Source organism: Thunnus maccoyii, chromosome 18, assembly GCF_910596095.1.
Source record: "Thunnus maccoyii chromosome 18, fThuMac1.1, whole genome shotgun sequence".
In the NCBI taxonomy this organism is placed as follows: domain Eukaryota; kingdom Metazoa; phylum Chordata; class Actinopteri; order Scombriformes; family Scombridae; genus Thunnus; species Thunnus maccoyii.
In genome coordinates this window covers 30,181,651-30,204,291 of record NC_056550.1, presented here as the reverse complement: position 1 = coordinate 30,204,291, position 22,641 = coordinate 30,181,651, and the positions used below count along the sequence as shown (strand labels likewise).

At 42.4% G+C, this 22,641-nt stretch overlaps 2 protein-coding genes across 3 annotated transcripts in view; one reads left to right on the top strand and one right to left on the bottom strand.

Moving 5' to 3' along the window:
* Positions 1–973: 973 nt before the first annotated feature.
* Positions 974–7,536, top strand: rdm1 (RAD52 motif containing 1). The gene is made up of 8 exons (XM_042393018.1): positions 974–1,078; positions 2,070–2,179; positions 2,260–2,439; positions 2,692–2,820; positions 2,900–3,062; positions 6,437–6,535; positions 6,757–6,833; positions 7,359–7,536. Exons 2-8 carry the CDS (start codon positions 2,075–2,077, stop codon positions 7,431–7,433), a joined length of 828 nt encoding a protein of 275 aa, XP_042248952.1. The 5' UTR covers positions 974–1,078; positions 2,070–2,074; the 3' UTR covers positions 7,434–7,536.
* A 3,721-nt stretch (positions 7,537–11,257) lies between these two features.
* The window catches only part of LOC121884964 (integrin alpha-3-like), a 34,366-nt gene continuing 22,982 nt past the window's right edge, over positions 11,258–22,641 (bottom strand). For both annotated transcript variants that reach the window (XM_042394100.1, XM_042394101.1), the window contains 14 exons: positions 21,894–22,037; positions 21,547–21,644; positions 19,051–19,219; positions 17,784–17,867; positions 16,108–16,187; positions 15,887–15,964; positions 15,008–15,110; positions 14,757–14,933; positions 14,205–14,333; positions 13,910–14,020; positions 13,600–13,698; positions 13,348–13,473; positions 12,991–13,133; positions 11,258–12,410 (listed from right to left, as the gene is read on the bottom strand). In XM_042394100.1, coding sequence (XP_042250034.1) covers positions 13,023–13,133; positions 13,348–13,473; positions 13,600–13,698; positions 13,910–14,020; positions 14,205–14,333; positions 14,757–14,933; positions 15,008–15,110; positions 15,887–15,964; positions 16,108–16,187; positions 17,784–17,867; positions 19,051–19,219; positions 21,547–21,644; positions 21,894–22,037 — 1,509 coding nt within the window. In that variant the 3' untranslated portion in view covers positions 11,258–12,410; positions 12,991–13,022. The remainder of the gene's footprint in view (positions 12,411–12,990; positions 13,134–13,347; positions 13,474–13,599; positions 13,699–13,909; positions 14,021–14,204; positions 14,334–14,756; positions 14,934–15,007; positions 15,111–15,886; positions 15,965–16,107; positions 16,188–17,783; positions 17,868–19,050; positions 19,220–21,546; positions 21,645–21,893; positions 22,038–22,641) is intronic.

Genomic DNA, 22,641 nt, shown 5'->3' with positions numbered 1-22,641 from the left:
GTTTAAAGATAGAAGGCAGGTTTAAATAACACTTTCTCTATAATTCATTATGTTCACATTCTTCCATTCAAACAACAGATGAGACTCATATCTGCTCTGGTTTCTATCTGCTGTTGTTATTGATTATTTTATTCAGTATTTATTAAATATGTAAATGTTCACAGTCACAGATCTGATCACTAATCAAACTGGTGTCCAGTAACAGATCAATATTCTAATCAAACAAACTCTGATTGATTGATATCAACATTTATTCAGAAACACAGAAACAAAAACTTTATTGATCAGAAATAAAAAGTGTTTAAATTAGTGTGCGTGCGTGCGTGCGTGCGTGTGAGCGTGCGTGTTTCTCTGAACGTGTAAAATATCTCGTTGTAATCGTTCAGCTTTTATTTTGACGTCAGTTTCGTTTTCTGTTTCCTGTTTCACTTTCTGGAGTCCCGTTCAATCAGCGCGTGCGTCATCACTGGAGCCCCGATACAGCTTGTCACCATGGCAACAGGTAAATAAAAACAGAGACGGTTCAGAAAGTTATAGAGCATTTTTGATAATAGGCAAAGTCTCCATGGCTGTACATAACATTTTAATATAATTTAATATATTTATTCAACTTTAATACAGACAAGCAGAACAACAGCAGCAGCAGCAGCAACAACAACAACAACAACAACAACAACAACAAAAACAACAACAACAACAATAGATACATGACTAGCAGCAACAAGTAGCAACAACAGCTGGAGGTTTTTTTTTTGTTTGTTTGTTTTTTGTTTTTTGTTTTTTTACAGTTTTTTTGTCTAATAAACATCAAATGTGATTTTTTTCAGTTTGTTTGATGCTTAAAGTCGTTTTTTTTCTTCATCTGAATAGTTTCATAAGTAAATAAAAACTAAATAATATATAAAACACATCAAAAACTTTATCAAAAAGACGAAATGAACTCGGTGTTGAAGAACTGTGATTGGTCGGTTGGGTTGTCATCAGTCACAGCTGCATCTCATTGGTTAATCTGGCAGGCCCCGCCCCTCAGCGGAAGCGCGGTACAACTCGTTTTTTCGGTGGAGACGGAAACGTTTCGGTGAGTAAAATAAACTTTAAAAACCTCAAACAGCCGACAGTGAACGAACAGAGGATGGTTATTAATATATTATTATGATATTATATTAATGTAAGTTTCATTTTAAATGGCGACAACCTTCAATACACGTTCAGGTCTGTGAGCCAAACTCCATTCAAACATCCGCCGTTTTAACGCTGCAGTTTTATCTCAAGACTTTTCTTTCTAAATACAAAGTAAAACTTAATAAAATTAGCGTGTTCTGTTAATTAATCTGTTACTGTGTTTTCATTTAAAGCTCCCAGGCTGCTGGTCAGTTTAAATCACTTGTGAAAACGTTATTATTATTTGTAATTATTATCTATTAGCGGATCACTTGTAAGTCGAAACATTCACTGGTTCTTCTCAAATAGCAAAACGTTTCAAATTATGTTCTGCAATGATTTAATCTCAGCTGGCAAAGGAAGAAATGATTAAATTAGCAGATTTTAGAGGGAAATGTTCAGGTTCAGCAGAGAAGATAACGGAGAGTCTGTCTGTCCTCTGCGAGGTTATTATAGTTAAACTAAAAGCTAAAAACACTTTAGTTAACTGAAACACTATTGTACTTACAAAACTAACTAAAATAAAATAGAAATAAACAGAAAATATCTTTAGTTTTAGTCTTTGTCAACACAAATATGAGGAGTTTACTGGGAAGACTGGAAAGACTGGGATGTCTACATGAGTGTGAATCAATTACCTTCACACAGTGTTCTTTGTATTTTAATACCTATCTTAAACCTTGCCCCTGACAAATCCCCCCCATTGTAATACAAAACTAAAACTAATAAAAATTAAACCAAAGCTAAATTTAAAATTAAACTTTTAAACAATAAAAACTAAACTGAAACCAGCAAACCCACTCTGGAATCTAACCGACGCTAAACTGAACTGAAAACAAAACTTTAAAACAAAATAAAAATAAAAACTGATGAAAATACAAAACTATAGTAACGGTGGTCCTCTGCAGGTGTGATGGAGGTGCAGGTGGACATCCTGGAGTTCCAGGTTCCTGTGGAAAACAATAAAACTCTGTTTGTGTGGGACATCCAGCCATCACACACACAGGCTGATATCTATGTAAGTCTACCTGAGACGACATCGTACCAGACTCCGTTCAGAAAAAAGCATTTTTCAGTTGTTGTCTTCTTCTTCTTCAGAACAGCCTGCATAGCGTCTTCTCCTCCTTTGGTCCTCTATACCTGGTGAAGGTTTGTCCCAACGCTCCTCTGAGCCCCGCTGGATTCTACGCTCTCATCAAGTTCTACTCTGCTGCTCAGGCCTCAAAGGCTCAACGGCAGACTGACGGACGCTCACTCTTCCAGAGCTCTCCACTCAAGGTCCTCACCTCACACAGCTTCCAGCGCATGGTCTTCTTCTTCTACTGATCCTATAAATAGCAAATAAAGTAAATTTTACAAACTAAATGATTAATTAATTGAGAAAAGAATAATGAGATGAATTGATGATAAAATAATTATTTTCTTTTCTTTAAAGTTGATAATTTATTGATGAATGAATATTCTGTGTGTTTCTGTACTGATCAGCTCACAGTGCTTTTGCTATTGCTGATCACCTGTGTGTGTGTTCAGGTGAGGCTGAGCTCCAAACAGACGCCTCACTTCCTGTCTGATGGCAGCAGGCCGCTGAGCCACGCCCGCTGCCTGGAACTGGCCAATCACTGCCTGGGATTCACCGGATGGACCTCTGACATCATCACAGTGAGAAACACACACATCATCAGTAAGAACGCAGCTGAGTTAGTGTGTCAGCAGGTGACTTCCTGTCTATCATCCTCAGCTGAAGGAGCTTACCAACGATGAAGAAGAGGAGAAGGAGGGAGAGGAGGATGGCGGGGTCAGACGGAGGCTGAGGTTCGGCTGTCTGCTGCAGCTCTGCTTCCCTCATCACAGACAGACGACCAGAGGAGCCGCTGTGGTGGAGGACAGCTTCACCTGTACAGGTAGAAGAAGTACTCAGATCCTTGACTGCAATAAAAGTACAAATACAGTCATTTAAAAATACTCCATTACAAGTAAAAGTCCCGCATGAAAAAGCACTTCTACTACTTAAGTAGAAATTTCATATCTCTGATCTTCAAAGGGGACGTATTATGCTTTTCCTTATTTTCAAACATATATACATCCGTCACAATGTCGGATGTTCATGTTAAAAGTGGTTGCTGTGTCAAATAATGAGGTAAACATATGTAGTAGTAATCTCTGTGAGCAGGAAGCAGCAGCTCTGCTCTGAACGCTACGTTTCCAACGGTTTTTTCTACTTTCAGCTCGAGCTGGCGTCAGTTCGCTCACCGCCAGTTGCCCAAGCCACAACACCATCACACAGCACAGCAAAGTAAAATAAGTAGTTTACCTGTTGGAGGTGTGCTGGTTGTCTGCAGCTCTTCATCAAACATCATCATCACTGTGGCTGTTTCTGCTTGTATTCTTCCTCCCTGCGTTATTTCTAACTGATCCGCTCAACAAACAGCTCCAAATAGCTCCACATGTTGTTGTTTCGACCGGTTTTTAGCGCCGCTAACAAAGCTCCACTAATTCAGTGAGGAACATATTTTTACTTCCTGTAGATTCTTCATGATAAAAGTCTCCTGTTATTTAGTCACTTAAAAGCTTTTAATTTGAAGCAGTAAAGCAGGAAATGTTTGGTTTGCATTGACAGTAAAGTTACACAACTCTGATACGTAAAGCTGACCAATCAGAACAGAGTGGGCTCATCAGGAGGCGGGCCTTAAAGAGACAGGAGCTAAAACAGAGTGTAAGAGAAACTGTATATTGAGGGGCTGCATAAAGCACCAGTATAAGATCAATAAGGAGTTTTTTGAACTGTGAATCATGCTAAGCTACTCTAGTGGAGTCCAAAAATAAAAATTTAGAGCTGAAATGAGCATAATACGTCCTCTTTAAGCAAAAACAAATTTAACTTGTACTGTCAGTTTATCTCAGAGGAAGTGTCTGTCTTACCTTAAAGGGCTAAATCAGAATATCTCAGAGTTGAGCAAAAACCAGGAATTCTGATTGGAGTGTTTAAAAGTACAAACCAGTTTTATTTAGGTTTTACAATAGTATGAGTAATATGAAAAGTAAAATGTAAAAGGTAAATGCAAAGGTTATAAAAAGGAAAAATACCCTCTCTAGGATTAAAGATAGGCCAAAAGGCGGCCCCAAGACCTGTTTGGTCTCTCTTTTATGTCATTTGTCTTGCTGTCTCTTACATCTCAAAAATCATATATGGTTAACAACTAGAACAACAACAAACTATTGGAAATGTCTTTGCTTATGTCATACATCACAATTCATAGAACTCTAATATATAAGCTATTTCTCCATTTTCCATGTCTTAATGACTAAAGGTTAAGAATATAGAGGTGTTGGCCAGCTGCAGGAAACCTCAGCTCACTTCACAGGCCACAGGCTTTCTGCTGTTTCAACTATCTCAAAGGTGTTAGTTTGTACCATGCACAAAAGTTGAGCTGCAGCTCAACTCACATAGTGTCAAATTGAGTGCAACCATGTTTCATGTGTTAGGTAAATGCCAATCTGAAATAAACTTTTTAAAGAATTTTAGAGGTAGGTTAGGGTGGAGTTTGTCTTGGCCACTTGTAGTACAGAATGCATGGCAGGAAAGTCGCCACTGACACCCGGTTTGTAATAATCACACTCCTTCAGTGTTTCCCCTATAATAGCAGAGGTCTGGTGGGCCACCGGGCCAACGAGAACCCCCATGAGGCCAAAACAATATTTTTTTGAATGCCAAAAATAACGCTAAATATCCATTTATTTGGAAATCAATAATCCTCTGTGCAACACTGTTCTGAAACATGAGTCAACCTCTGTGTCGTTGCCAGGGAAACTCTTGATGTGATGTGAGCACTGCTGTCAGAGTCCCTTTAAATTACTGCAGAGCGAGAGCGTGGGATGCAGGTTAGCGAACATGAGCATGGCAACACCTTAAAAGAGAAAAAGCTCCAACACGGATGATGGACAAACAAATACATTAATGTTTTTCTCCAAAACTCTGGAGTCAAGCAAAAATATCATCCTCTCCTTGTGACCACTGTGTTTTAAGTCTTGAATATACTGAGCAAATATTTGAATGAAAATATAAATTGCAGACTGCCTGCTGCGCCACCTGACTGAATCCAACCGTGCAAATATGCCATCCCACCTGCAACGTCCCTTTAGGGTTTTTTGCAGTGTGTACCACCAGGCCTGAAAAAAATTCTAGGGGAAACACTGCTCTTTGATAACACTGCAAATGCAAGGGCTTTCATCAGTGGGCCACAGGCTTAATCACCATTGTGTTACTTCATTCGGTGATAGATAGTGACTTAACAGACATTTATGTAAATTAAAATCTCTGGAGATTGTCGAGATTGCCACTTTAAGGCATGCTTGGAGTTTAGTTAACTGATTGGTTTCATCTTGCTTTATTGATAAATATAATTGGGTATCATCTGCATAACAATGAAAATTTATGGAGTGTTTTCTAATAGTATTACCTAAAGGAAGCATATACAGCACTGTGCAAAAGTTTTAGGCACTAAATGTAAAGTGAGAATGCTTACAAAAATATTGCTATAAATGGTTTTAATTTATTAATTAACCTCTTACAAAGTTGAGTAAACAGCAGCAACAAAGTAAATCAAAAAGTAAATCAGCAATAAATTTGCTGTGAGCAGCTTTGCCTCTAAAACAGCAGCAGTTCTCTTCGGTTCACTTTAACAGTGTTTCATAGTAACTTGCAGGCAGGTTGTTGTAACCATCCTGGAGAAAGAATCTTCTTCTGTGCATTTATTATTTAGGCCGTCTCAGGTGCTTCATCATGTAATCCCAGATTGACTCCATGATGTTGAGATCAGGGCTCTCTGGGGGCCAAACCATCTGTTGCAGGACTCATCATTCTTCTTATTGCTGAAAATAGTTCTTTATGACTCTAGCCGTATGTTTAGGGTCATTGCCATGTCATGAATACTTTTGGGACCGATCAGACGTCTCCCTGATGGTATTGCATAATGGATAAGAATCTAAATATCTAGGGTACCCGGTACTGTATAAGGTGAATAGTACTGGTCCAAGTACGGAACCTTGTGGAACTCTGTGTCTAACTTTTGCCTTCATGGAGGACAATCAGACTTCTTTTTGCAGCCAGTGGAGTCGCCACCTGCTGGCCATTAGAGAGAACGCAGGTTTAAGGCACTTCTGCATTGGCTTCACTTCTCAGACTGGGAGCTACTTGCATGGATACAGCTGATACAGACAGTGAGAATCTGATAAAAACAACTAAACATCTGAATGTGTTTAATCTCTGTGTTTTCAGGTCCAGATGTCCTCATACAGAAACGATGTAAACTGCAGAGGCTCGTGAGAGAGAAAGCTCTGGTTCAGGCCTTCACTACAGTACTGCTCATACTACTAGGTACTGCTGTATCTAACACTACTGTAACTATAGTAACTAACACTACTGTAATTACTGTAGCTAATACTACTGTAACTGTTGTAACTACTGTAGCTAACACTACTGTAACTACCGTATCTAACTGTAGCTAATACTACTGTAACTGCACTTCTCATGTACTGATGCAGCAGATCAATATTCTTCATCAGGTGTGACTTATGTTGACCTGTCTGTCTCTGCAGGTGATGGTAAAGTGATGGTGGAGGTGAAACAGACCTCAGATCAGTTCTTACCTGAGCAGACTGAAGGAGTCCTGCAGGTAAACTCACCTGTTCTCACCCATCCCCACCTGTCCCCACCCGTCCTCACCTGTCTCCATCCGTCCCCACCTGTCCCCAACTGTCCTCACCTGTCTCCACCCGTCCTCACCTGTCCCCAACTGTCCTCACCTGTCTCCACCCGTCCTCACCTGTCCCCAACTGTCCTCACCTGTCTCCACCCGTCCTCACCTGTCCCCAACTGTCCTCACCTGTCTCCACCCGTCCTCACCCGTCCCCAACTGTCCTCACCTGTCCCAACTGTCCTCACCTGTCTCCACCTGCCCTCACCTGTCCCCACCTGTCTCCACCTGTCCTCACCTGTCCCAACCCGTCCCCACCCATCCTCACCTGTCCCAACCTGTCCCCACCCATCCTCACCTGTCCCAACCTGTCCCCACCCATCCTCACCTGTCCCAACCTGTCCCCACCCATCCTCACCTGTCCCAATCTGTCCTCACCCATCCCCACCTGTTCTGTGCAACTGTCAGCTTCATCCAGTTAACGATCAGTTACCATCTGTGCAGGTAAACAAGCTGAGCTGGACTGACTGTCCTCCTGATGAGGATGAAGATGAAGAGTGGGATCTGACTGTGTCATAGACGTCCAGAGGATTGTGGGTAGAACTGTGTTGCATCGTAGGAATCATCAGAGAGCATTATATTGACTTTTAATTTATTCAATAAATTGCTTTGTTATTGTGAACTGTCAGTTTCCTCTTTTTCACACTGAACCTATCAAAGCTACAAACTATGGAGTCCTGGAGGGGTAAAACCACATCCATTCATGTTTGCTTTATTTGGCATTTGATCCTGATGTATCTTATACACTTGGCAGAATGAAAAGGTGTTTCTCACGTGGGTCCATGTGCCAAGACACGTGACATAACAGACAAAAACAATATTCAATTAAAAAGAGACAGCATTCAATTTAAAATAGACAATATTCAATTAAAATTTTAAAAATTACATTTAATTATTAAATCGAGAATGCAAATTACTAAAGAGCAAGAAGAGCTCAGTCATAGGAACAGCTAAGATACTGCGCAGAACCCTCAAACTCCAAGGCCTCTGGTAGAGGACCCGAGCTTGAGGAAGACACACCACCACCCCCCATGGGAGGGGGGTGAGAAGGGGAATTATATATATATACAAAAAAAATCCCCTTCTCACCCCTGGACCCTTCTGGACAGAGACCTCAGATGTTGTACCTGGAATCTGCTGGAGCCACTCTCCCAGTTTGTGGGTCACAGCCCCCAGTGCTCCCATTACCACTGGCACCACTGTTGCCTTCACTCCCCACATCTTTTCTAGCTCCTCTTGGTATTTTTCTTCTCGTGTTCCTTCTTCCTGATGTTGCTGTCGCTTGGGATTGCTACGTCTATCACCGCTGCCTTCTTCTGTTGTTTGTTGATCAACACGATGTCTGGTTGGTTAGCCATCACCAGTTTGTCGATCTGGATCTGGAAGTCCCACAGGATCTTGGCTTGGTCATTCTCAACCACCTTAGGAGGTGTCTTCCATTGTGACCTTGGGACCTCCAGCCCATACTCAGTGCAGATGTTCCTGTACACTATGCCAGCCACTTGGTTATGGCGTTCCATGTACGCTGTTCCTGCCTGCATCTTACACCCTGCTATTATGTGCTGAACTGTCTCAGGAGCATCTTGCACAGCCTGCACCTCGGGTCCTGTCTGGTGTGGTAGATCCCCGCCTCTATTGATCTTGTACTGAGTGCCTGTTCTTGTGCTGCCATGATCAGTGCTTCTGTGCTGTCCTTCAGTCCAGCCTTTTCCAGCCACTGGTAGGATTTCTTGATATCAGCCACTTCTTCTATCTGTCGGTGGTACATGCCGTGTGGGGGCTTGTCCCTCCATGATGGTTCCTCCTCCTCCTCTGCATCATCGGGTTTCTGCTGCCTGAGGTATTCACTTAGCAGTTCATCTTTGTATCTTGTTCTTCCCATTCAGCCGACTTTTCAGGACCTGCCTTACTCTGTGTAGGTATTTGGCTGTGGCTGACTTCCTTGCAGCCTCCTCATGGTTCCCATTTGCCTGCAGGATCCCAAGGTATTTGTAGCTGTCCTGAACATCCGCAATGCTGCCTTCTGGTAGTTCAACCCCCTCAGTTCTGATCATCTTCCCTCTCTTTGATACCATCCGACCACACTTATCTAGTCCGAATGACATTCCGATGTCGTTGCTGTAGATCCTGGTGAGGTGGATCAGTGAGTCGATGTCTCGCTCATTCCTGGCATTCAGCTTGATGTCATCCATGTAGAGGAGGTGACTGATGGTTGTTCCACTTCAGAACCGGTATCCGTAGCCACTCTTTGAGATGATCTGACTGAGGGGGTGCAGGCCTATGCAGAACAGCAGCGGGGATAGTGGATCACCTTGGTATATGCCGCACTTGATGGTAACTTGTGCAGTTTGCTTTGAGTTGGCCTCCAGAGTCGTTTTCCACAGCCCCATTGAGTTCTTGATGAAGGCTCTTAGTGTCCTGTTGATGTTGTACATTTCCAAGCATTCCAGTATCCATGTGCGTGGCATTGAGTCGTAGGCTTTCTTGTAGACAGTCTAAGCGGTGCACAGGTTGGTCTGCCTGGTCTTGTAGTCTTGGGTGACTGTTCTATCGACCAGTAGCTGATGCTTAGCTCCCCTGGTATTACTACCAATTCCTTTCTGGGCCCTGCTCATGTATTGGTCCATGTGCCTATTCATCTTAGCCGCTACGATGCCTGACAGGAGCTTCCATGTTGTACAGAGGCAGGTTATTGGCCGGTAGTTGGATGGGATCGTGCCCTTCTGGGGGTCCTTCATGATCAGGACTGTCCGCCCTTGGGTTAACCACTCTGGGTGCGTCCCATCCATCAGCAGCTGGTTCACTTGTGCTGCCAGGCGTTCATGTAGTGCAGTTAGTTTCTTTAGCCAGTAGGTGTGGATCATGTCTGGGCCCGGTGCTGTCCAGCTCTTCATACATGACTCTCTCTTGGATGTCTGCCATTGTAATGGTTACTGGATCTTGTTCTGGGAGATTGCTGTGGTCTGCTCTTAGATCCACTAGCCACTGAGCATTGGTGTTATGTGATGCCTCCTTCTTCCAGATGCTCTTCCAGTATTGTTCAGTCTCAGCCCTGGGAGGATCTGTTGTTGTGTTATTACCTTGCCACTTAAAGTACACTTTGGATGGTTTGGTGGAGAACATCCTATTTATTCTCCTGGCTTCTGCTTATCCTGTGTATGTCTTCAGGCGGGTAGCCAGAGCTGTGAGCCTTTGCTTGGCAGTCTCCAGTGCCTCAGGTCTGGACAGTTTGTTGTACTTCCTGGGTATCCCTTTCGTCCCCACACCTTTCTGTAGCTCTGAGAGTTGACTAACTTCTCTCCATGTCGCCTTGATCTTAGCCTCCAGCCTCCTTCTCCATGGAGGGTAATGCTATTTGTGGCTCATGGTGTTCATCTTGTAGCCAAGCATCTCTAGGCTCATGTTGCTGTGGTGTATATCAGCTGATTGGTCTCAGTTATGGTCCTAGTAGGGATAGTATGCAGTGCCGCATTCACATCCTCTAGCAGACTTTATATATATATATATATATATACACTACAAGGAAACGAGGGAAGGAGGCTGAGAATTTTAAAAAGTAGCATTATATTCAAAGGCATGAAATGTTCCTTGGTCCACATCCCTGCCTTAGTGTCTCTCTGTAGAATGCAGCTGTCTCTCCACAGCACTAAAGGCATGACGGAGCACAGGACTTTACATCAAATATAGCTGAGGCTACGTGTCATCCCACTTAATGTGATGACATGATGTTTGAGCCTCATTGCTGTATCCAACTTGGTTTAAAGCCCCCAATTACCAAACATGCTATATCCTGAGGACCTAAAAACACCCCAAATACCTCCCCAAGACCCCAAGGATCTCAAAATAACTGTCTCTTTTTATATACAGTTAGCTAGTTTAGTCCAGTGGTTCCCAACCTAGGGGTCGGGCCCCTCCAAAGGGTCAGCAGATAAATCTGAGGGGTGGTGAGATGATTAATATGTAGGAAAGAAGAAAAAACAAAGTTCTGATACACAAATCTGTTTTCAGTTTTTGGACTTTTTCTCTAATCTTTGATTTTTGCTGAAATATTGGATCATTTGAACATTTATTGAAATGAAAGCATGTGAGAAGTTTAGAGGGAAAAATCACTATTTGGTGGAGCTGTTAACAACTCATAGACATGTGAAATGTGACCCCGAAGTAAAGTACAAGTACCTCAAAACTGTACTTAAGTACAGTACTTGAATAAACGTACTAAGTTAGCCTACTTTCCACCACTGGTTTCAGCAGCTGGTTGACTCTGCACCAACATTATGTCCTCACTCGAAACTTCATCAGAGCCTCTCTCCAACATGAGTAGATTTAAACAGACTGCAGATCAGTAAATTACCAAAAAATACTTATTATTATCAACATACAGAAAACCCACAAACAGGTCACAACAGTGTTTACAAACCACATCCACACAATCTGAACAAGACAGAAGACTTTACACACAAACTGATGTTGCTCTCATGTGCTGTCAGAAATATCACAATTATGTAAAATATACACAAAAAAGACAGTAAAAGGAAAAAAAATGAACTTGATGTTTGGATGCAACTAAGATTTAAAATATATTTCAGTCAGCAGTGTAGTTTTATTTCTAAAATAAAACAACAAAATCTATTTTTGTACAAAAATCCATCAAATAATTTCAGACAGCACTTGAACACAAGTGTTATTTACTCACAACGTTGTTTATGAGGAGCCCTTAAAAGAAGCATTTATACACATGGATACATTAAACCTGTTAACACTAAACTCTGCTGCCATGTTTGGTTCTTAAAGGAGCAGAACACTTTTTTTATATTTCAGCCCTTTAACTAATAAATTCTGCTGATCAGTTTCCAAATCATCAGTCAGTCTTTAGATTGGTCTATATCCGTAGTCTCAGTTCAGTTGACATTAAATCTGTGTTGGTAACAAACTGACCCACAGTGACGATCAATAAATTAATCACTGCGATGAGTTCTAATATTGTACAAACAGACAAGTCAGAGTTTGTTTGTACAATATCAGGAAATTATTTGATTTGTCCAAAAATCAATATTAATTTCTTTACATCTGTTTTCACTCTGAGACCAGGAGGATGCTAGGAAATATTCAGACACACGACATCATAAAAAAAAAAGATAATTTAACTTCGGCTGTTTACAAAACGAATTATTTAAATCACATTAACCCTTAAACCCCGGTCAGATGAGAACCTTGTATCTCTGTATTTCAGTACAAACTGAACTGAAAGTAAAAAGGATAAGAGGTTTTCACATGACAGCAGCAGGTGTTAAATGGCAGTGTGTTGGTCTGGTTTCCATGGAAACCACCACTCTGTTAATGTGTCTCGGTCCAGGAGGTGACCCAACGTCTGGGCGTCTTTCCAGACGTGGAGACATCATCTTGGATCAGGAAGCCGTCTGCGTCCTCTTTAGCCATAATTCTCCCCTGGTGCAATGCTGCTGCTTGCCATGTCCGCCGCCGCACGAAGAACCCGCACTGCAAACAGGAAGCAGCATCAGAAACCTTGTATGTCCAACACAGAATGACTGTTTATCTTTAGTTTCTTTTTAAATTTTATAGTTTATTTTTCTGCTGTGTATTTTGTATTTATTGTATAATTTTATATGAAATCCGTTAAACTAATAAAGTTTTTACGATTCTCGTGAATATTAAAAGTCTTAATGCAGGAACCCAACATGTCCCAAACAAAAGTAAATAAATCAATCACTGAACAGATAATAATGACAGCAGCAGAGAAAATCTTCAGAGGAAACCCCCAAAACACAGATTGATAAAGATGATTAGTTATTGATCTGAGTTGATCTATGAGATGGAGGCAGAGCAGCTGGAAGGAAGGAAGGAAGTTAATCAAAGTAAAAGCTTCCATCTCTGGACTGACTGACTGCTGAGGAGAAAAAACAGCCAGCAACAGTCAGTAACAGACAGTAACAGCCAGTAAACAATCAATAAACAGACAGTAACAGACAGTAACAGCCAATAAACAGACAGTAACAGACAGTAACAGCCAATAAACAGACAGTATCAGTCAGTAAACAGCCAGTCAGTTGGTCCTTACAGCAGGGCTCTCTGGCAGCCGTCTGCCCAGCCTCAGAGCTCCTGGGTCAGCCTGTCGGCCTCAGACGGCTGGCTCTTCATGTGGGCTTTCTGGGTCTTTGCCTTGTACAGCTCTCTGGTGCTGGCTCTCCTGAAGAAACCACACTGAACAGCAGGGGGCGATACAACAGCACTTTACCAACAGCAGGTGATGATGAGATATACATGAATGATTTTATGGTGACGACACAACATAAAAATAATCACGTGTGGACAGTAGAATAGATCCTAAAACTAGAACCAGTGATGAGACAGACGCTTTCCATCGGTCTCATTACAGATCACATTATCTGCCTCCACATATTACAGCTCAGTTTACCTTCCAGAGCAGCACGCAGATCAGAGCCAGCAGGAAAAGTCCTGCCAGGACAGACACCACGATGATCCACACAGGGGCACTGGAGTCCACCTGCTGCCCTGAGTCCGGATTAATGGAGACCTCAATCTGCAGAAGAAGAACTCTGTTACTCATAAGGTGATACAGCAAACTGCACTGACAGTGATTGTTTGTTCATATTGTGGCTGTAATGAACTCTGTGGCCTCTGGGGGCCGCAAACAGCAGGTTCTTACCTTTGTGCTGTGAGACTCCATGTTGATGGTTGGTTTATTGGTCTGCAACTTCAGAGTTGCCCGGCCTCGAACCAACACTCTCCTTGCATCGCTGTAGTCCTAAAACACATAAGAAGGTCTCATTCAAAGAAACAATGAGAGAATTTGGGCCACTAGGGGGCAGAACACAGACAGCCCAAAGATATTATAAGCTTATGAAGTAGCTCACATGCAGGACACACTGAGATTGAACCAGACAGGAAAAACTAAACCAGGAGCTAAAAGAGGCTGCAAAGCTCTGACAATGATTCATGATAGTGTGAGTCTGTACCTCAATCATGGTGGAGCTCCACAGTCTGGCTCTGACTGTCAGAGTCGCTGAATTGTTCATGTTCACCAGCGGACATACGAATGTCACACAGTTAGCCCCGTGCACACAGTCCTGCACACACAAACAGACTTTTAGACTTGTGAGGACCCTGATTTATGAATGCACTCTACAGCCCCCAATCCCTAAAACCAAGTCTGAACCTCCAAACAAAACTTTGAAGAAGTTAGTTTTATATCTCAGAGCGTCCCCTGTGGGTGGCTGAAGTACTGCACTAACAGAAGCAACGTGTTTGTACCAGAGTGTAGGACTTCTTTTTCTGTCCCTGCAGGTGGAGGACAGGTAGAGTTTTTTCTCTCTGCTCCTCCTGCTTCTCTGTCACCTCCTCCTCCAGACTCCTCTTCCTCCTCTTCTCCTCCTTTGACAGCTGATCAAACAGGAAAAGAAGAAGATCAGATTTATCAGCTCTGAGATGGTTTAAAAAGTGACGGGAGGAGTGTCTGTCAGGATAAACTGGGACTTGAATCAGGTCGTCTGTTAGCAGCATGATCACAATGCTTATCCGGGCACGAACACCATTATTAAATCTTCCTTTTATTCATGAATCTTCCTTTGGTTTTGTGTTTGTCATATTTAAATCAAATGTGATTGTTTTCATGTTTTTTGTGTAAATGAAGGTTTGTTCTGACAGCAGACCAGGAAACAGAAGAGGATCATGATTCAAGACCAAAATCAGATGTTTTAGTAACAGCTTCTGTATGGCTTGGCCTTTATTCTGAAATGTTCCAGCCCACTTTAATAACTTTTAATTTAAAAGGAGTCTATGTGAGGTGGATGTTGCCATGGTTACCATGAGGTTGAGGGGGTTGATGATGTTGCCAGGCGGAGTGCAGTGAGGCTCTGAGGTGCCGTTCACTTGAATCTCTGTGAGGTACAGCAGCCACTTCCCATTGGACACTTCCCTCGGCCAATCAAACTCCACCGCCAGGTTGCCAAGGCGACCCAGCGGCTTCCCGCTGAGGTTCACCTGTCAGAGAAGGCCGCAGGTAAACACCTGGTCTGTTTACGCTCCATCACAGATCATACTGATGTCAGACAAACCTGGAAAGAGAAGAGCAGAAGACTGCCAACGTCTGCTGTCTTCTTCATGGCTGACTCACCGATCACATGACCACTGAAGGAGGCGGAGTCTGGTTGTTTGATCCTGTCAGGACACAATCGATCAATAAGGGAGCTGAGGTCATCAGGACAAACATTAAACCTCTTAAAGATCTGGTATTATGACTTATTTTTATAAATATCTGTAACATTTTATTCACCGAAAGTTGTTTAGACTTCTCTAAAACCATCTTTCCTTACAGCCCAGATTCGCCTCTGTTCTCTAGCAGGCTGTTTCTGAAGCTATTTACATAAAATCAGCATACATTCACAGAAAGAAACCATGTTTGAAAATTTCATCCACAGACTGAAGATGAAACAATAGAAAATCCTGCAGCATGCTGAGTCTCATTAAGCAGACAGTCGGCTGTAAAATCTGCTGAATACACACAACCACTCGCCAATAATGGAGGGAAGATCATCTCCAAAAATGAATTTCAACCATTCCTGACGTAAATGTCCGTCCTCTGGAGGGCTGTGAAGACTTTTGAGCTGCTGAACAACTGAATGATGAACTTTGCTCATCATCCCGCTGTGATGCAAACTGCGACAATAGAAGTTACGTAAACAATCAGCGTAGCGCTGGGCGGCAGCAGGCTCATGATAAAGCTTCCCACTGATTGGATTTGACTTTCTGGTGCAACATAGTAACGAGTACCGCCTCAACACCTCTTGTTGTTGAGCCGCAAATTTCAAAATTTCAAATAACTTAAAAAGAGCGAGGAGATAGAAGTGATTTTACAGCACAGGAGGCCCCAACATCCCAAACATCAGTTTATTGTTTTACACCATACCAGCTCTTTAAAGTGTGTTTGTACTTACAGAATGAGAGACGTCTGCAGGGAATACTCCACCAACATGGAGACAGAGACAGGAGACAGATCGGCCTGCTCACTGAGCCTGAAAACACACAGAGAGACAGACAAGCTCATATCTGTCCAATCAGACAGCTAGAAAACTGTGTGTGTGTGTGTGTGTGTGTGTGTGTGTGTGTGTGTGTGTGTGTGTGTGTGTGTGTGTGTGTGTGTGTGTGTGTGTCCTACGTGGACAGCTGCAGCACAGACTGAATCTCTCTGGTGTCCAAACTGATCTCAGATGGCTGAAAAATGATCAACACCTGAACCTGAAAAAGACCAAAGATCAGACAGAGTCTCAGCAGGAGTACAGACAACAGCACAGACAGTGGTAAATGTATTTATATAGCCTCTTTCTAGTCTTCCAACCATGACATGCCAACATTCACCCATTTAGACACACATTCATACACTGAAGGCAAAGGCTGCCATGGAAGGTGCCTGCTCATCAGTTTCTAATGCTGCTCATCAGGAGTTTCTAATCATTCACACACACTCTTGCGATGCTGGTGGCGCTCAGTGTTGCAGTGGCTCCAAGCTGTCCTCTTTACAGCCGTTTTTGTTTCGTCTGTGTCTTATATGTTAAGTTCATGTGAAGCCTTAATTTTTAATCTGATGGCTATTTTTTAATATTAATATCTTATCCTGTTGTTTTTAATTAAAATTTTTCTTTTTTTCTCCTTTGTTTTTATTGTTGCTATCTTCTTTTATGTTAAACACTTTGTGATGCATTTTATGCATGAATTGTGCTATATAGATTAAGTTTATTATTATCATTATTATATATCTATGTATCACACTCACACCAATGGCTCAGCCTTCAGGAGCAATTTGGGGTTCAGTATTTTGCCAAAGGACATTTTGACATGTGGACTGGAGGAGCCAGGGATCGAACCGCTGATCTTCCACTTAGTGGATGACCCACTGCACCTCCTGAGCCACAGCCACCTCGAACAGCAGCACAGACAGTAGTACAGACAGCGGAACAAACAGCAGCACAGACAGTAGTACAGACAGCGGAACAAACAGCAGCACAGACAGTAGTACAGACAGCGGAACAAACAGCAGCACAGACAGTAGTACAGACAGCGGAACAAACAGCAGCACAGACAGTAGTACAGACAGCGGAACAAACAGCAGCACAGACAGTAGTACAGACAGCGGAACAAACAGCAGCACAGACAGTAGTACAGACAGCGGAACAAACAGCAGCACAGACAGTGGTACAGACGGCGGAACAAACAGCAGCACAGACAGTAGTACAGACAGCGGAACAAACAGCAGCACAGACAGTGGTACAGACAGCGGAACAAACAGCAGCACAGACAGTGGTACAGACGGCGGAACAAACAGCAGCACAGACAGTAGTACAGACAGCGGAACAAACAGCAGCACAGACAGTGGTACAGACAGCAGAACAAACAGCAGCACAGACAGTAGTACAGACAGCGGAACAAACAGCAGCACAGACAGTAGTACAGACAGCGGAACAAACAGCAGCACAGACAGTGGTACAGACGGCGGAACAAACAGCAGCACAGACAGTAGTACAGACAGCGGAACAAACAGCAGCACAGACAGTGGTACAGACAGCGGAACAAACAGCAGCACAGACAGTGGTACAGACGGCGGAACAAACAGCAGCACAGACAGTAGTACAGACAGCGGAACAAACAGCAGCAAAGACAGTGGTACAGACGGCGGAACAAACAGCAGCAAAGACAGTGGTACAGACAGTGGAACAAACAGCAGCACAGACAGTGGTACAGACAGTGGAACAAACAGCAGCACAGACAGTAGTACAGACGGCAGTACTAGCAGTACTACAGAATATGCAGTAACAGACTGTGAAGGACATTTTGTACCTTCTGGTTGCTTTTAAACGGGTTCCCCAGCTCACACAGAAGAACAGTGTCATCAACAGAACACTCCACCACTGCGATGTCACCCTGAAACATACAAACACCAGCTGAAAGACTAAGTGGTCCAATTCAAGTCCCAGCTCCTTAAGGGCAAATACAACTCAAGTCTTAAGTCAAGGGCAGGTCCAAGTCCAAAGTCCTTAAGGGACTTGGTCCTTTGGGTCAAATTCATGTCAATTCTCACATCAATTCCATGTCAAGTACCAGATCTTTCAGGGCAAATCTAGTCAAGTCTTCAGTCCTTTGGGGTAAGTCCAAATCAAGTCCCAAATCCCTTTGGACAAGTCCAAAGCAGGGTCAGTCTAAATTGAGTCTCAAGTCAAGGTGTAAGGTCTTTCAGGCCAAGTCAAGTACCAGAGCAAGATTCAAGTCAAATCTCAATTCCTTTGGGGCAAGTCAAAGTCAAGTCTCAACTCAAGTCCCAGGTCCTTAAGGGCAAATATGAGTCAAGTATCAGGTAAATTGCCAAGACTTCTTAAGTCAAGATCAAGGACAGGTCCAAGTAATGGTTTTCAGTCAAGGTCCAAGTCCTTAAAGGCAAACCACTCTCAAGTGAAATTCTTGGTCTTTTAGGCTAAATCGACCAGGTCCTTTAGGGGAAGATTCAAGTCAAGTAGTCAAGTCCATCAGGACAAGTTAAGTCTCAAGTCAAGTTCCAAGTCCCAGTCAAGACTCAATTCAAGAAGTTGAGTCTTTCAGGGCGAGGCAAGAAAAATCTCAATTCCTTTAACACAAGTCAAAGTCAGTCTCAAGTCAAGTTCCAGGACCTTTATGGTAAGTGTAGCCTCAAGTCAAGTCCAAGGTAAAGTCTAAGTCAAGTCCAAGTTAAGTTTCAAGTCCATGTCAAGTCTCAGGTCAGATACTGATTCCTATAAGACAAGTCCAAATCAAGTTTTCATAAGCAAACAGCAATTCTCTCAGGTAATTCAACACTGGCCAGTCATAAATGATAATGCAGACAAGTCCAAGTCCCTGCAATCCATCTAAATTAAACATTTATTAAATAGAAAAGGCTGTACAACAAAAAGAACTTGTGATCACTTGATGTGTGTTGTCCACTTCTCTACCTACACGCTCCTGCTCAGTGACTTAATGTGTAGCTTCAGCATAAAATATCCACTTCTATGCAGATGACACTCTGTTCTATATCAGCATTGTCTTGTTTCTCAGCTACTAAAATCTGTATGATATAGACCTTTAGCCTCACTACCTGTTGTCGGACTCCAGAGTATATGAGCGATGGCGGGATGCTAACGTTCAAAACAGCGTTGTGAGCATCCTCTGCTGGTCGTCCTGGTGATTCAGTGTTGTTGATGTTGACCTCTAGTAGCAGGCGGTTAATGCTGCTGTTGTAGTGCAACACCTGACTGCTCTTCTGCCTGGAAACACAAACAAAGACATGGTGGCAACAGTCTGATGTCAGTTGAGACAAATGAGCCTGTTGAGATGGTACAGTGGTTGGGTTTGGACATGTGACCTTTGTGATGTCAGAAAGCTGTCAATCATCTGATAAACAAAATCCACTGGCCCCCTGACTGAAGGAGTTTCTGTATCTGTCAGAGACACTTTTTTAAAACCTTTTAGAGGTCCATGTCTCAAGTAGGCCAAGTCAAGTCATAAATCTCAAGCCCAAGTCCTCTAGGGTAACTCCCAGTTAAAGTTGCAATAGACAGCATTCAGCCACTAGATGTCACACTATAGCATCAATATCTCAGACCAAAAACAAATGTGTGTGTCATTTACTCAATAAAGTCAGAAAAAAACTGTCAAACTAAGCAGTGCTGATCAAATATGGATTAATATTCTGTTAGTGTGATCCCAATTTCTTGCCTCAAATGCTTTCAGAAACATATTTTAGTGTACTGTTTAGCTGTAATTTGAGAAAGTTTGTGACATCTTGGAAATGGACGTGGAGGACACGGAGGACTCACATGCATTAACATGCACGCTCACATGCACTAACATGGTTGTGTGGCCGGTGCAGCGACCAAAACAAAGAACAGAGAAGCTCTGATAACAACACACACAGAGGGAGTGTGACTTCATTCACTGCCCAGGTTGCCATTACTCCACTATATCTTTACATAGCAAATGTAGCAAAGCCAAAGTCAAGTCTTAAGTCAAAGAGTGAAGTGCTTTAAAGGGTCCAAGTTGAGTCATAAGTCCCAAGTCTGTGTAAGCAAGTCCACATTAAATTTCAAGTCAAGTCTCAAGTCTAAGGTCCTTTAGGGGAAGATATATCAAGTAGTCAATCCTATATGGCAAATGCAAGTCAAGTCTTACATCAAGTCCAAAGTCTATAAGAGCAAGTTCAAGTCAAGTTCCAAGTTCTTCAGGGCAAGCCAAAGTCAAATCTCAAATGGAAGACTGAAGTCCTTTCAAGGAATTCCACATCAAGTCATAAGTTAAGTCTCTGTGGGAAAGTCGAAGTTAATTTCCAGGTCAATTCCTAAGTCCTAAGTAATTCTTTTAGGTAAAGATTTGAGTCAAGTAGTTAGGGTATGTTCATTTCAAGTCCCAAGACAAGTCCAAAGTAATTCAGTGCAAGCCAGAGTCAAGTCTAAAGTCAAAGAGTGAGGTCCTTTAAAGAAAGTCCAGGTCAAGTCCCAAATCCATCAAGTCTTACATCAAGCCCAAGGTTTATAAGAGCAAGTTCAAGTCAAGTCCCAGGTCCTTAAGGACACATCTAAGTCACGTTCCAGGTCCTTTACAGTAAGCCAAAGACAACTCTCAAGTCAAAGAGTGAAGCCAAGTAAGTAAAGCCCAAGTCCTTGTAGGAAAGTAAAGTTGTGGGTCAATTCCTCAGTACTTAACCCATAAGGGTTAGGGTTAGTCACAAACCCTTTTAATGTTCTGGAAAATTCCTTATACAGCCTTATCCTTGATTTTAACTCCCTAAGTGATATCTACTGAACATCCTGGTGCAGTCCTGTGACAATGTGTGAATCTGTGTACCCATGACATCACTTCCAAAATGGCAGTGTGCCGGGTCAGCAAATGTGACAGAACTAGCTAATTTTAAAAAGCTTGTTTTTCGTTACTAAAGGTAGGTTTCAACCTATTTAACAATTCTGATGCTTTAATAAGATGTCCTGTATTACATTTAACCTGTTCTGACCACATTTCTTGAACAAACTGATATGAAACAAGTTAGGGAAATATCGTTGTGACATATATGTTACATTACAGATCTTTGACACTGAAGGTAGAATTTCAAAAAAAAAATCAGAAATGTGTTCCTTGTGGTCCATTTGGTCTGTTTTATATTCCCCATAATTTTCCTTTAAGGAGAAATGAGTCCGGGTTCTTATGGGTTAAGGGAAAGATTCGAGTCAAGTAGTTAGGACATTTCAAGTCCCAAGACAAGTCAACTCAAATCTAACGTCCTTTAGGTGAAGTCATACATTAAGTTTCTGGTCCATCAGAGCAAGTTCAAGTCAGGTCACAATTCCTGACCCAATTATGCTAACAATGGCACTTTTACAAATAGTGGAAGATTGAGGATGTTTCACACATGCTTCACCACACTGCAGTTTAAAGGAGTATGTAGCTTTTAATCACATGACCTGGATCCTCCATGTCACACCTGTGACCTGTGTCTTCCTTTGTCATTATACATGAAATACATTTCAAGTGATCAATATCAGTGATTAGTCGTTACCTGAGCAGCTGTGTGTGCATTAACTGACTGCAGGAGTTCACTCACATGTCAAAAGGTTTCTGGTTCTCATCTGTGAACTGGGCTGTCATCTGCAGGTTGCTCTGGCAACGGTTATCAGAACCACAGGCCTTCTGGATATGGATCTGATGAAGTGAAGGAACATTTGAACAGTTTGATTTTTAATGTATGTTGGGTTCTGATGTGGGTTATGACCTGTTTTATAATTTGTTTTGACTGTAGTTCTAGATTCTGCTAGATTCAGACCTGGTTTCTCATGGGTTTTGATGGGTTCTGACCTTTGTTCTAATGGGTTCTGTTTAGTTCTGACGTTGGTTATGATACATTCTGATCTGGATCCTGATGGGCTTTGATGTGTTCTGATGAGTTCTTACCTGGTCTCTGGCGGGTTGGGGAGTCTGGCTCAGCACAGGGAAACGGTTCAGGTCTTGTACAGAGTTTCTTTTCCTGGGAAGTTCCTCATAGAGAGAGGCATTCAGGGAGAACACCAGCGGTTCCACTTTGTCTCGGATCGGACTCTGGAGAACACACAGAACTGAACCTTAGCAACACTTTTCATACATCCACTTTGTCCAGCTGAGTCTCAGAAGTCAGATTGTCCTTGTACAGCACGTCTTCAGGTCTCTGCAGGTTGATGTAAGTGAAGTGAAACCAGTTGCTGCCTGAATGAACTCAAGCTGAAAGCAGATGATGTGGACAATGATCAGCAGGAATGTGAAGTAAACAGGATCTACAAGCTTTTACATCTGAACATGAACTTGCACTGATAAGAACAACATACGTGACAGGACGAGCTCGGAGTGCAGGACACCATGAATTCAACCTGCATATCCATCATCATCATCATCATCATCATCATCGCTATTTAAAGCAGCAGTTGGAGAAACCTTCTTATGTCCAAAAACTGTTCCTTTCAGGAGTTGTGAGGGGTTTTGTTGCAGGTTTCCAGCACTGACCAGTGAGCAGAAAATGTTAACAAAAGTTTTTCCTCTGAAGTCTGGTAGGAGCCGGATGTGAAGTCTGTCAGCAGCAGACTAATTAAAGTGTCAGTGTCGGTCAGAATAAGTTGCTCTTATCTCACACAGCAGAACTTCCTTTAATCAAACAGTAATTAAACACCAA

What these genes read in the sequence shown, in the direction of transcription:
- rdm1 (XM_042393018.1), top strand. Translation starts at nt 2,075, where the DNA reads ATGGAGGTGCAGGTGGACATCCTGGAGTTCCAGGTTCCTGTGGAAAAC. An exon ending in AGTACTGCTCATACTACTAG is followed by an intron (nt 6,536 to 6,756) that starts GTACTGCTGTAT and finishes CTGTCTCTGCAG; the next exon opens with GTGATGGTAAAGTGATGGTG. An exon ending in AGACTGAAGGAGTCCTGCAG is followed by an intron (nt 6,834 to 7,358) that starts GTAAACTCACCT and finishes CCATCTGTGCAG; the next exon opens with GTAAACAAGCTGAGCTGGAC.